Source organism: Anser brachyrhynchus, assembly GCF_964034855.1.
Source record: "Anser brachyrhynchus genome assembly, chromosome: Z".
Lineage (NCBI taxonomy): Eukaryota > Metazoa > Chordata > Aves > Anseriformes > Anatidae > Anser > Anser brachyrhynchus.
In genome coordinates this window covers 8,201,583-8,216,179 of record NC_137697.1, presented here as the reverse complement: position 1 = coordinate 8,216,179, position 14,597 = coordinate 8,201,583, and the positions used below count along the sequence as shown (strand labels likewise).

The 14,597-nt window shown below is 35.3% G+C and overlaps 1 protein-coding gene across 5 annotated transcripts in view; it reads right to left on the bottom strand.

Annotated features, from left to right (window-relative positions):
* The window catches only part of SPEF2 (sperm flagellar 2), a 68,495-nt gene that overhangs the window by 17,838 nt on the left and 36,060 nt on the right, over nucleotides 1-14,597 (bottom strand). For all 5 annotated transcript variants that reach the window (XM_080572552.1, XM_080572553.1, XM_080572554.1 and 2 more), the window contains exons 17-25: nucleotides 13,932-14,040; nucleotides 12,953-13,110; nucleotides 11,790-11,929; nucleotides 8,732-8,859; nucleotides 8,489-8,627; nucleotides 5,280-5,417; nucleotides 2,589-2,749; nucleotides 1,558-1,744; nucleotides 601-763 (exon numbers count right to left, since the gene is read on the bottom strand). In XM_080572552.1, coding sequence (XP_080428678.1) covers nucleotides 601-763; nucleotides 1,558-1,744; nucleotides 2,589-2,749; nucleotides 5,280-5,417; nucleotides 8,489-8,627; nucleotides 8,732-8,859; nucleotides 11,790-11,929; nucleotides 12,953-13,110; nucleotides 13,932-14,040 — 1,323 coding nt within the window. The remainder of the gene's footprint in view (nucleotides 1-600; nucleotides 764-1,557; nucleotides 1,745-2,588; nucleotides 2,750-5,279; nucleotides 5,418-8,488; nucleotides 8,628-8,731; nucleotides 8,860-11,789; nucleotides 11,930-12,952; nucleotides 13,111-13,931; nucleotides 14,041-14,597) is intronic.

Genomic DNA, 14,597 nt, shown 5'->3' with positions numbered 1-14,597 from the left:
GAAAAATAAGAGGGTAGGACAGACTCTTGCTAGGCCTATGTGCAAGATCTACCTCAACAGAAGTCTGCTCTTTTTTAGGACTATAAATACTATTAGATTTTATTTTCTTCACACCATCTTTAAGTTATATTTTAAAATGATGGACCTTGGGAGATCTAAATTACTGTAATTACTAATGAATTCATTCAGAAATATCTTCAGATATTGGCTAATGTATTGATTTTGTTCTTTTTTTTTTTAATGTTTGAAACATTTTAGCTTGACTGGAAAGTATGAAGAATTCAATGGGAGTTTATTTAAGTTGATAGTTCTAACTCCCTAATTCCACAACAGCACATGGATAAAAATTAATATTTACTTTTTATTTTGAATATCGATCCATATATAATAATAACAATAACACATAAGATTAAATATACCCAACTGTCATTCAACACCCTCTGCATTCCTTTATCATCATCAGCTTTTCACATATTTGACATTTAAAAAGAGAAATTAAATATTAACTAAATACCTTGGTTTATCCCTTTCCATATTACTGTCACATTTACATTTCAGTAATTTCAAGCACTTCTAAAACAAAGTCTGCATTTCAAATACCTGTCTTTTTAGTAGGTGATTTGGGAGAAAGCTTTTTGGTATCTTTGGCATCCTTTCCAGTAGCTTTGCCTGACATTGTCTGAAAAGACTTCAGATCTTCTTTCAAATCTAGCTGCTGTTCTTCTTCTTCCTCCATTTCCTTTGACTTCATTTCAGCTGTTACCTTTACATCATATTCACACACACAGTCAAGTAAATGGTATCAGTACTATGTAATTATTGTTTTAAATAGCCTATATTTACTGCAAGTAGTTGCTAAGACATACACACTTAAATAAAAGAGATATTTAAAGTAATAAATAATCAGAATGTAATCAATGTATCAAAAATAAAATTGTACAGCAAAAGTGTAAGACAAAGATGGTAGTTTTAATTCCTGTAACCCACTCTCTATCTATCACGGGGAAAAATTGTGAAATCTGAGTCAGATGTGAAATGTAAGACTGTACACAAGCAACACTACAGTTACACTGTAAGGCTGCAGAATTTCAATTGTTTTTAAATGATCATTATGAAAAAAAAAAAAAAAGAAGAACAACCTAATTTACTTTTAGCTATATATAAAAAAGGATGTAACCATGGTTTTTGAAGTTTTTAAAGTTTTGAACAAAACTTGTATCCCAGGACTAGACATCCTTCTTCTCATAGTTCTATTGAAGAATTAGGGGAGAGTTTATCATGGAAGAAATAGATATATAGATCCAACATTCAAGTATTTCTCTCTGTACTGGAATGAAAGAGTCAGTTGCAAATATGGAGGTGCTGCAGATCTGATAATACACGGATCCCAACACTTACATCATAGAAATGCAAATGTATTCAATGGAAATATCAGCAGGGGAGTAACACACAAGAAACTGATACACAGTGTGAAGGCTGTGTGTCCAGGCTACATACTGAATGGGAATCCTTGACTGTCCTTTCCAGAAATCTTTAAGTAAACAAAACATTCCTTACCATATCTGATACTGCTGTTACTGCTGTTTGCCATGTATCAGAAATAAGATTTTCATCTTTGCCAAAAGCGGCTGCTACATTTTCAGAAGAATTCTCATCCTTAACACTCTTCAGTAGAGTTCCCCTGTTTTTTAACTTGGCAATATTTGTTTCCGGTAAAGGCAGTTTAGAAGAAACTAGAGGAATCCTGAAAAATAAAATATAAGGCATAAACCACTTCCCCTTTGTAAAGAGATACTGTATAACTATTTTGGAGAATATGTTAAGAGAATGAGAATGTTATTTTCAAAAATTATCACAGCAACAGAAAAAGGATGAACTTTCCTTATGACCATTAGTGGTAAAATGTGTGCATGACAAGAAAATTGGCTAGTTTAACTCTAGAAACCAAGGAATAATAATAGAGGGATAAAACTATGTCAAACGTCTGTGTGATCTAATGACATGGGCTAGAAGCACAGCCTCATTATTCAGATGTTTTCTAAATGAGCTGTAAATATTAAAAAAAATTGGTGTTGACAGCATTTTTGATATTGTGAAATTATTTGATGGTATCCATTACCTTTAATATTGCATTCAATTCTGTGAGTTTTTCTAGGCTGCTTTGGTTTATATTTGTCATTACATGACCCATTTCATTATGTTTGTCTGCGCACATATTAAAACTGTTAATGCTCTATAATAACATTTAAGTTAGTTGCATGAGGATTGTGCTGCAAACTGTCAGCAATGCAGAGGGAAGTAGGAAATATTCCTAGAACAGATTTCTTTCTAAGGCAGCTTTTGAAACATTTTACAATTCAGAGTTGTATTAGTGAAAATGATGTGAAAATGAAATGGTCAATCAAAAATCAGAAATAACTTAAACGGTCAAAATGATTTAAGATTTATCATTTGACTATAACCAGTAGTTTAAAATTCTTATTTCCCAGTCCTTTGAAATACACCCACATTTACTTCCACATTCACCCACAAAGCAATGAATGCCTTATAATTTTTTATATTTGCATGATTTAATAACGCATTTCTACCTTCTTGATTTGTTCTGATCTTCTTTCTGTTCTATATCAATAATATCAAGCAATGGGAGTCTAGTAAAATCTTGACTGTCATCTGTTGGGATTTTTCCTTCCATTGCCCTGTAGTAATCATGAAGAAGTCTCTTTGTATCTTGGAAACGATCCACTTCAACCTCAAGAAGAAAGAACATAAAGACTGAAATTCAAAACAGGACAGAACAAAATTCTGTTACATTTTTAAATACACAATAACAAAAGCGATTCTAAAACATAAGACTTTTAGGGAGAACAACAAACATAACCATATTTGTTTGAATATTTATACTGTATTTAACGCATATTTCCACTTGCATCAACAATGTCTTTGAAATTTACATTCTTAATTTTCACACAAGAATTTCTAAGGATGATAAAAATCATAGTTGTTAGAATACGAAAAATATTTCCAATAGGCAATGTTTGATACATTAAATTTAATTATATTTTCATGTGTACGTATTCCTGTGCTAGCAAGCATCCCAGCACCAACAACAGCGATCACTTTGGTCAAAATAATTAAAATCCTTAATAACATAAAATGAGTTAAGTGATGGAGAAAACAATTTATAAGCCACACAGTTTCTCCTAGACAATGAAATCAACAGACTTTACACACCTAAATACCTTGAAGGTTTTTTTCTGTGAATCTTCTCAGGAGAAATCAAGATTCAAAAAACATTTAACACCTGTCATGTTTTGATTTATTGATACAGAACGGTGTTAGTTTTTAACTGACAAAATTCATGGGAAAATGCACAAAACCACATTCACAAAACAAAGAATAAAACCTTTGCGGTGTAAAACAGCCCTTATCCATAAGTTAAGGAAAAAATATATTATGACAGTGCACACAAAGAAGGGTGGAAAGAAACCTGATGTAACCTTCCTAAGGTTAAGACTTTGTTAAACGGAATTTATACAAATCTGTATGTTTATACAGTAACAAAGCCACCTGGAGAATATATGTAACTTCCCACAGAAAAAGCCGCAAAAGGAGAACTCAAGACCAACACAGTCTATTTTTGGCTGTTTCTCAAACCAAGCCATAACTTAAAGATTTAGTTATTATATTTTTATTTTTGTAGTTGTAACATTGATAATTCATTTAATTTGGGGAGTATATGTAATATGGGAAAATAATATTTGGGAAAATGAATAAGGATAATAAATAAGGAAAGTATAAATGATTTTTTTTAAGGGAAAAACATAAATATTACATATTGTTAATATATTTTTCATTTTAAGTGTCTATTCTGCATATCCACAGAAGACATATCAAAGTAGATAGCAAATCTCTTCTGGACTGCATCTTACGTGTCAATGAAACTCTGCTAAAGAGAATTAAGCTTGCAAGCTTATACATGAATATTAAAATAGAAAAAGATAAGATTTAAGCTCAGCGATATCATTTTAATTTGGCTTCCTTGTGTGTATTATTTAAAATACAGAATTTAAATACACAATAATATAAATACCCTAATTAGAGGAAGAACGCTGTTCAGTTAGTCAGCAGGTATTTGATACTTAGATCTCTTAATTTAGTCAATGGCCTTAGTCTTTATTTGTGGCATTATTTAGGCTCTTTGAAAATAGGGTTAATAATTTCCCTACTATAGCAACTGAATTTACTTAGATTGCCACAACATTCATGTAAGATAAGAGAGTGGTTCCCTTGTTTAATAAGCCTGTAAAAATAAAACAGAGTTAAGGGTCAGGGAGCCCAACCAAAAGTGCTTCATCCTGACTTTTCAACTAAATTAGCATAACATGGCATGTGTTTAAAGTACTTATTTCCCCACCTTCTTTAATGCTGCCAAAACTTTTAAAGCAAGGTCACTCAGTTTACAGAAATGTCATTCCATTCCATTCCATTCCATTCCATTTCAGCCCTAAACCCAATTTATCCACCTAAGAATGGCAGTCACAGGAAAATAAATCTTACTTTACTTCAGGAACTGAAGTAATTCACAGTCTCACTGAATGAGAAGAAAGGCATACTGTTGGGAAGGGAAGAGCCACCTAAGTGAATATGGTCTTGTGAAAACTGTAAAGTTAGACGTGTGAAAGCTGTGCCACATTTAAATGGATTTTCTCAAGAATAACAAAAAACATCACTTTCTCAAAAACATTCCTCACAACTATATATATTTTTTTAAGACAAGGTAAAATTTCAAGCCACACTGGTGAAGTTACAACTGAAATAATTCCTTGATATGGGAAACACAAGACAACCTTAGCAGTAAGTGTGTCTACAACCACAGTGAATTATGTAATTTGTAAATAAAAAGCTGATATTACTACAATCACTCCAGTATAATCAGTTTTGACATTTCTGTTACAAAGCTCAGATGATTCAGTGGACTGATAAAACTGCAAAAGTAGCACTGTGCGTTACAGATTGAAAGTTCATGGTGTTGGACAATAACAATGGTGTTTTTCTTAAACTTTTCTGCTTGCAAAATGGGTAAGCATATGGATTGTCATCCACTTCTAATCTCTAACATTCTAGATAAAATCAGAAGAGGCATGAACATTTGCTTATCTTATTCTCGATCCCTCATTTATTCAAAGCCAAACATGAAATTCTTCTGAGGCTTACTGTCTTCCAAATCTAATTAATTGTCTACTTGCATTGCAAACTCTATAGTAGAGTCTATATCATACCTGCATAAGTGAAAAAAAATGGTTTATTGCGAGCCCCTTATGATCCAGTAACCAGCCGTCATTCATGATATCAGTACGTTCCTGCTCTGCTTCTTCCCTTCTTTTATCACAGATATCCCAGAGAAGATCTCTTAAGTCCTAAAACACAAAATAAAATATGAGAAATAACTATGAAATAAAACACACATACATTTTTATTTATTATTAAAAACTATATTTTTGCCTGTGCACAAGGCATCTTCCTCTTAATTTTTTTTTTTAAATTTTTATTACAGTCAAAGCCTGGTCCAAGAGTTATGTGCTTATAGAGAGCTGACAGAAAGTAGTTTTACAAGTGTACCAAACAGAAGAATCCAGAGGTATAAGATTAATGCATAGGACAGTACTTGGCTGCCTTGCTTTCACCAAGCAAAGACCTATCTAAGCCAGACAAAGAGTTTAGAACATGAATAGCTAAGCTCCTAACAGTACCAGCAACTTTCCACTTGAATGGTTTGCAATATAAATATAAGGAGAATTCTAAGCGGATGTGCAATATGAACGATCCTGAGAAAATCATCTCACTGTTCAAACATTCTGCTATTTGCATAGCTCCATTCTATTCTTGCTTTAACATGGATGGTGCTATGTAACTAAGTAACTAAGTGCTCTTCAACTAGTGACTATATCTAACAGCAGCTATGTAGCTCACTGTCAACACTGAGGACCTAGTAAGCATAAAACATGCATGAAAACCTTCTGTTCCCCACTACCATTTCTGCATGGAAGTGGCATGACAGACCTCTATGGAGTAAGAAGAGACAAGAAAAAGAAGCTGTTAAATGCTGTGGTATGCTCAGGCGAGCCGTTTCTCAGTCTCCAAGCAGTTCTACATCACCTGATTTATCCTGGGAAAAAAGGAAAGCTGTTCCAGACTACTACCCTTACAACAAGGCGGTTAGGCTTCAGGTGATGAGCGATTCAATATTCACCAGCTCTTGGTCTCAGCCTAATCAGTCAAATCCTGTTAGTCCCACTGTATCCAAAAACTTCAGACAAATTCAGCTGTCCTCAGTAGGACAAGAGCCACAGGGAAGCTGACAAATGAACAGCCCTTGACCTACTTTACACATCAGTGGCATAGATAGTAGGTAGCCAAATTGAATGCTATCACATATTTACGGTTGTTCCGCACTGTAGGATATACACATAAGGAACTGTTACTGAATAAAAAGATATAAGCTTACAAATGACTTGTTTTGTGGATACAAACAACACAAACTAATATTTTGCACAATCTGATGTACAGTTCTTTCCAGTATCTTCCTGCAACACGTAATGAGCAGCATTTTCTTCTTTGTTCTCATGTTATGCAGGTCACAGGTTTGATTTACTGTAAATGGTGACTACAGCTGGAACAGTAGATGGTGAGCTATCTTTTTTCAGGGAGAAGCCAAAAACATGTTTTATGTGTCTTTCTTTTTCTCTCTCACCACTCTTTCTTATTTCAAAGTGAAACAGCTTCTCTCTCCTTCTTTTTTTGTACTCAGGTAGGGGAAAAAAGAAAAATGAATGCATGTGCTAAGTTGTCTCCTATATGGGACAAGAGATGTAGTGGGGTCAAGTGACTTACCATATTAGATGATAGCAAAGTCATGAGCGGAAAGTGAGAGAAATTGCTAAAAGACAGTGTAACAGAGATCTTATGCATAGCAATTCTGTTATGAGTTTGGTTGCCAAAGCCTTGGATGTCAGAGCCTTGGATGTCAAAGCCTTTGAGGGATTTTTCACACATAGCAAGATGGGATGTATTTTTCCATTTTCCAGTTGGTATCAGAGAAATGTGGTTTATGTGGTTTCACAACGTGGCAGCTTCCATTGTGGATAGTGTTTCAGAAAGGGTCCAGCTGAGATGACAGAGTTCAGCAGTCTGGGAAAGCGGAAATGTTTAAGGAAAGACATTCCACAGATTCCAGCCCTCTTCATTTCCTCTCTCTCCTTTTCTAGTATCACGGAAGGATGAATGACAGAATTCTCACATTTGTGGAGGTACAATGGGCAAGCTTAAAGGCACAGAGGAAGCACCATCTTCACATTCACCCACAGGTTTGGAATCCACAAGGACTAGAATGGGTAATTTGGAAACAGAATTCCTGGTAGTCATGTATTAACTACAAACAGTCTTACTTATGGTGTTTAGCATTATCACAGTGCCTGAGACTCACTGCCTAAACGTCCAAAAAATATATCACTATCTCATCCTCTTAGCCTAATTTGAAATGGAGAATGTCAAACATGGATCTCTGTTACGAGTGAAAGGTCAAATACTTAAAATTCTAGCTTTCTAAAATATAAGACAGAGGGATTCCAGTCTTTTTTATAATTCCATTTACTGGAAATTAGGAATATGAATGATGATTTTTAAGTCTTCTATTTCACCCTATTGAAATAATGCTATATAGAAGGAGGTTCTATGTTTTTTTCCACTTTAGTGAATTCTTCTATAATTCTACCAATGTTCCCTACAAATAAAAACGTCTGTCATTTTTTTCTCTTTTCTGGGAGCATTTCCTGACATGATTTCAATGAAAGATTATGCAGAAGTACGTTTCTTCTGAAAGCAATATAGGATAGTGCAGAATTCTGTTTATGTCTGTTCTGAAGTGGGAATCCAATAAATTCAAAGATAGCTCCATTTCCTGCCTATGTTTAAATTGGCTCCAAACTTGTTAGGACCTTTACAGCTACGTATTTCTGTGAAGAAGAGCTCTCAGGAGATGTATGAGAGCAAAGACTTACCTGCGCCAAAACATTTCACAGAAATTCTCTGTACTTTGTATGAATCAGCTTTAGCACACATATATTACCATATCTCATATACGGAAAAACTAAATGGCTGACAAGATTTGCCAGAATGTTATAGAAATGACCAAACCTATAAGTAAAATTTCTGAAAAATGTAAAGAAAAAGAAACCAGAGAAATTCTTACTCTAAACTGTACCAGAATACAACAGTATAACTTAAAGAAAGAAGCAAGAGATAAGAAAGGTGTGGCCACAAGCCAGACCAGTTGTGACGTGTCACTTTATGTACAAGAGGAAGTGAAATAGTTTAAGAGGAGTGGTAAGAGGAAAAAAAATGTAAATAATAATATCATTCATGTTACACTAAGGTTGTATACAATCAAACAATACTTTAGGGTATATTATAACTTTTGTCATTTACTTACAGTAACTCTTTGATGTAGTTCTGCTTTTGTTTCCTCATCTTCTCGCAGGTCATCAGCAATTGAATTAAAATCTGATTGCCACTGAGATACAAATTCCTGCTTAAGATCTGGGCGCTTTAAATAATCTTGGAAATTTTTTCTGTAAATTATGGTAAAAAACTAAAGTGTTAAAATACAAATAGAATGCCAGATTAAAAATATAAAATATGAATATTAAAGTAGTAGGCTACTTTTTCTACTCACCTAACATCTGCTAAGTAATAAATTATAGAGTGCTGTTCATCCCTTAGGCATCTAAGTATAGCTTTGATGGTATTGACATATGCATTTTCTATGTTTTCCCAGTAAGGTACTAAAAAGTCAGATATCTCCTGTATTTTTAAAAACATCAAAATTAATTGATACATTTATTGGTAATCCACTTAGCTGTATCATTAGCAAATATAAGAAAGATCATTTCATGAAATCACATTACTGATTTCTTTCACTACGTATTTCTTTTGATTTACAACTATTTACAGCTAATTATAAACACTACCAACATATAGGTTATCCTATGCATTTCTTTGGAAAAAAGTGGCCATACTCAAAATGAATGGGAATTACCAGCAAAATACTGCTGATATCTGCTTTTTGATATATTCATAAATTCAGTAAAGAAGGATGAGTATTTAGGTGGTACACAACTGTTCAAACTAGTAAAAATTAAAGGTGACTGTCAAGTGTTGCAAAAGTGACATTTGACTGACTGACTGTCAAAAAATGACAAATGAAGGCCATGACCAGAGGAAACACAACATACTGACTTATGGGCTGTAGCTACTCAGAAAGAGATTTACAGCATATGCAAGCTAACTGCAGTTATAAAGTCAAAACTGGTAAACATTAGGAATGGAATTACAGAACAAAACACAAAGCATCATTATGCACCCCTCAAATCCACATCCTGAATACTGCAAGCAGTCCCAGCTCCCCATCTCAAAAAATTTTCGTTGGAACTACAACAGGCAGACAGAAAGTAGGGCAACGGTCATGACTGAACATATTGAACTGCTTCTGCATGAGGAGAATTAAACATTATGACTGTATTGGAAAAAGAATATCTGAGGCAAAATGAAGAAGGGAGATAGGTTACATGGCTCTAATACGTAAGTACCTTCAGAGGGTGAATACAGAATTATTTTCATTGTATCTCACAATACAAGAATGTAGAGTCATCAAATGACCCAAGCAGACAACAAGTTTAAAGCAAAGTGACAGAATTTTTTTTTTTTTTTTCAGAAAAAGCAGAATTATGCAGGCCATATCATTGAGAACAAAAAGTAAATTGCTTCCAAATAAGCAACTACACATAATGATGGAAGAAAAACCTGCTGAGGGCTACTGAAAACAAAGATGCAGATATAAAGTTATCTCAGGAAATTGCTAAATTTCAGATCTTAATTTCAATACTTCATGCTTTCTTTGCCTCAGCCTTTAGTAGTAAGACCAGTTGTTCTCCTGGTAACCAGCCCCCTGAGCTGGAAGATAAGGATGGGGAGCAGAATGAAGCCTCCATAATCCAAGAGGAAATGGTTAGTAACCTGTTACACCACTTAGATACGCACGGGTACTGAGGGAGCCAGCGGAAGTGCTCACCAAGCCACTTTTAATCATTTATTGGCAGTCCTGGCTGGATAGCCAGATGGCTGGGATGTCCCAGCTGACTGGAGTCTAGCAAATGTGACGCCGATTGACAAGAACGGCCAGAGGGAGGACGTGGTGAACTACAGGCCTGTCAGTCTGTCCTCCGTGCTGGGGAAGGTTACAGAGCGCCGCCACCTTGAGCGCCATCTCGCGGCACATACAGGACAACCAGTACAGGACCAAGCCCGGTCAGCTTTTTGTGAAAAGCAGGTCTTGCTGAACTACCCTCATCTCCTTCTATGACAAGGTGATGCACTTAGTGGATGAGGGAAAGGCTGTGGATTTTGTCTACTGAGACTTTAGTAAAGCTTTTGACACTGTTTTACACAGCATTCTCCTGGAGAAACTGGCTGTTCATGGCTTAGATGGGTGTGTGCTTTGCTGGGTAAAAAACTGGCTGGGTGGCCAGGCCCAAGGAGTCGTGGTGAATGGAGCTAAATCCACCTGGGGTCCAGTCACAAGTGGTGTCCCCCAGGGCTCAGTACTGGGTCCAATTCTCTTCAATACTTTTATCAGTGATCTGGATGAGGGGATCGAGTGCACTCTCAGTAAGTTTGCAGATGACACCAAGTTCAGTGGGAGCATTGATGTGCTTAAGGGTAGGAAGGGTCTACAGAGGGATCTCAATAGTCTGGATTGATGGGCCGACACCAACTGTATGAGGTTCAACACAGATAAGTGTTGACAACAACTCTGCTACAGGCTTGGGGAAGAGTGCCTGTAAAGCTGCCTAGCAGAAAAGGACCTGAGGGTATTGGTTGATAGCCAGTTGAATAAGAGCCAGTAGTGTGCTCAGGTAGCCAAGAAGGCTAATAGCATCTACGCTTGTATCAGAAATGGTGTGGCCAACAGGTCTAGGGAAGAGATTGTCCCCCTATACTAGTCTCTGGTGAAGCCAAACCTCAAATACTGTGTTCGGTTTTGGGCCCCTCACTACAAGAAAGACATCAAGGTGCTGGAGCATGTCCAAAGGGCAACAATCAGCTTAAGAAACATTTGAATAAACTGCAAATACAGGATTCCACAGGTACCCACATCTGCTGAGGGAGCTGGCTGATGTCATTGCTAGGCCACTCTCAATTATCTTTGAAAAGTGATGGCGACTGGGGGAGATTCCACAGGACTGGAGGAATGCAAATGTCTCTCCTCTCTTCAAGGAAAGAGTCCAAAGAAGGGCAACAAAGCTGGTGAAGGGCTTAGAGAACAAGTCTAATGATGAGCAGTTGAAGGAACTGGTGTTACTTAGCCTAGAGAAAAGGAGGCACAGGGGAGACCTTATCGCTCTACTACTACCTCCACAAGGGAGGTTGTAGCAGGGTGGGGGTCAGTCTCTTCTCTCAAGCAGCAAGTGATAGGCCTCAAGTTGTGCCAGGGGAAGTTTAGGCTGGATATTTGGAAAAAAATCTTCACTGAAGGGGTTGTGAAGCATTGCAACAGGCTGTTCAGGGAAGTGGTTGAGTCACCAACTCTAGTGGTATTTAAAAGACAAGTGGATGTGGTGTTTAGGGACATGGTTTAGTGGTAGACTTCACAGTGCTACAATAGCAGTTGGACTTGGTGATCTTAGAGGTCTTTTCCAACCTAAATGATTCTATGGTTCTATGAATTAATGTACCTTGGGAAGTGGTTCATCTACATAAATCCATCCATGTGATCCTGGTTCAATTGGTGGTTGTGTCACAGGAATAGGAGGAACCAAATCTTGAGATGTGACTGGTAAAGGCTTTTTTCCTGGTGATTTTTCTTGAGCAGAACCTTGTATTAGAACATAGAATTAGTACCTTCAAATGTATTTTAAGTAAACAAAGATAGACATCTATGCTACTCTGACACGTTGAAAATAATGGAACAGATTCAATATTTCATTGTTTGGTGTTTTTCATAAATATATATACTGATCAAACCAGTGATGCCATAGTTGTTATAACATTCCTTTCCAGTTAGGTTGTGTTTTGCAGGATTGATACTTTTCTAAAACCATCACTGTGAGAGAAACAAGAAGATAAAGATTTTGTGTGATTTTACAAAATATTCTTTACCAGGTAAACCAAGGTCAGCAGTATTGACAATTCTGAGATTCATTATAACTATCATTATTTCAATGATTCCCTGCTTAATTAAAGAACAGTTGTAAGCAATTATGGTTTCCATGTGAGAATGGGGAAAGAAAAATGTGTTGGAAGACACATAAAGACTGTCTTCTAATAATCCTGAAGAAATGAAACTGGTTATTCAAAAGTCTGCCAGTCCTGTTTTATTTGATACACCTTTTCCCTTGGGTATTTTTTTTCCTTTTTTTATTTTTATATGATTCTGTCCTTTGGGGTGATTAAGAGGAAATATGTAATAAGATGCACCAAAAGAGATGTTAATAACACTGCAAGTTATTCATATTTTTAAGCTGCTGCTGCTGTTATGCCACATGGTGAAGATGCTAGCCATAATACTTTAACCAAGAAGTAGGGACTGAATTTAGTAATCCGTTACTTCAGTGAATTTAAATATACCCAACTGACAGTTTGTTTTAAACGTTTTAAAACCTTTTCTCAAATTACCTTTGCAACTATGTGAAATCAGTCCACATCCTCTGAAACAGGATAACAGAAAAATTCAGAGTTCCAGGGCAGTTATCACTAACTCATAAATCTCCAAAGTCTTGCGGGGACAGTGAAAATTGGTAGTGTTTTCATATATTTATATATATTTATCATTAGTATTAATTATAAAGAATTAAGTCTTTTTTAATTAAATGCAAAAAGTAGGAACAAAATAACTTACTTCTATTCTGCTTTTTGGCAATTTCTCCCACTAGAATTTCCTTTACTGCTTCGCACACAAGACTTTCTTCTGTCTCTGCATTGACTTTCACTAGAATATTGTGATGGACTGAAAACCAGTTCTCTAATTTTGGCCATGTGTCTAGAAAGCCTGAAATTCTACAAAAATCATATTAAAATCTTAAAATCTAACTACTGAAATAACTGCAGGAAAAGAAAACATTTTCCCAAAACCAATAAACAAAAGAAATATCACATCTAATCCAATACTAAAGCAAATTCAGCAAACACTTTTTGAAAATATTTAAATTTCTATCCACATCAACCCCTTCATTTTCAGCAACAGAAAATTTTCAAAATCCTACTGTTATCTAGTTATACGTATTTGTTACTCTTTCTTCTCACAATGTAAGCATATGTTTTCTTCTATCACAACTAAAACAATAATAATCAATAATGTAGTAGTCTAAAATAGTAGTATTAAATATTTAGATATAAAACTTGGTGTTCTTGATTTTGCTCTCTATGTAAAATTAAGCATATAATGATTGCATAAAACATACAAAACTAATATATTCTTTATTCCTGTAAAAGTGGAAGATACCATTTCAAAAAGTCTGTAACCCAAACCATTTCACTCAAGGGCAATCACATTATATATGACATTTCTCAGATGTATGTATGCATACATATATATATGTAAGTATATGTATGTATGGTTCATTCAATACATATCTGCAAAAGAAATTCTCCTTGTAAAAATACCTTGGAAAAGCAAAACATATGAACTTTTATCTTCTAGGATTATTTGTATTGTGCCATGAATTCACTAGCTCTTTAAGCTCCACATCAGATAAACTCATAAGTAAAATCTTAACATTAGGCATATCAGTACAATCATGGATCACATATGAGGTTCAGATTAACTACATGCCTAAAAATATGGTTGAAGTAACTTTTTTGTACTTCAAGCAACATACCTATGCAGCACCTGGTCCCTTACTAAGTCAATCTTCTCTTCAAGGATTTCAGCATCTGAATTTTGATTGTTGTCCTCCTGTTCCATTTGAGATGAGTTTAATTTCTGTGCTGTGTGGAAAACAGCATATATGAGCATATGTTGAAAAAGGTACAAGTAGTGATTGGCCCCAAATAAGATAATTATTAAAAGAAAGATTTTAGCTTTCCTTCATTTTACATTTCCTCATCTAAAAACTGGGTGCCAGCTTCCTAAAAGAAAGGAAAGGTCAGAGAGAATTATAGAAATAGATCTGGGTAAGGACCTGGAGTCAGTGCCTTCCCTCCTTTTCTGTTTAAATGCAGTCAGTGATAATGCTAATATTTCCTGATGGATACTTTGCAGTTGTAGAAATCTCCAGGTGTAGAGATGGGAAAAATCTCATGGACAGACTACTTCAGGCTTAACTATTCTTACAGTTAGAAGCTGTTTTCGCAGTCTAATCTGAATCTTCCTTGAAGTAACCACAACAGCAATAGACAGATAAACTATTGCACCTGAAGACACGATATCCTCTTTCTCTGAGTCTTCTCGAGATTAAAAAACACTTTAATGACTAATTTGACACTTTTTTTTTTAACTTTATGATGTTTTTATTGTTCCTATGACTCTTTCTATCAACACATGA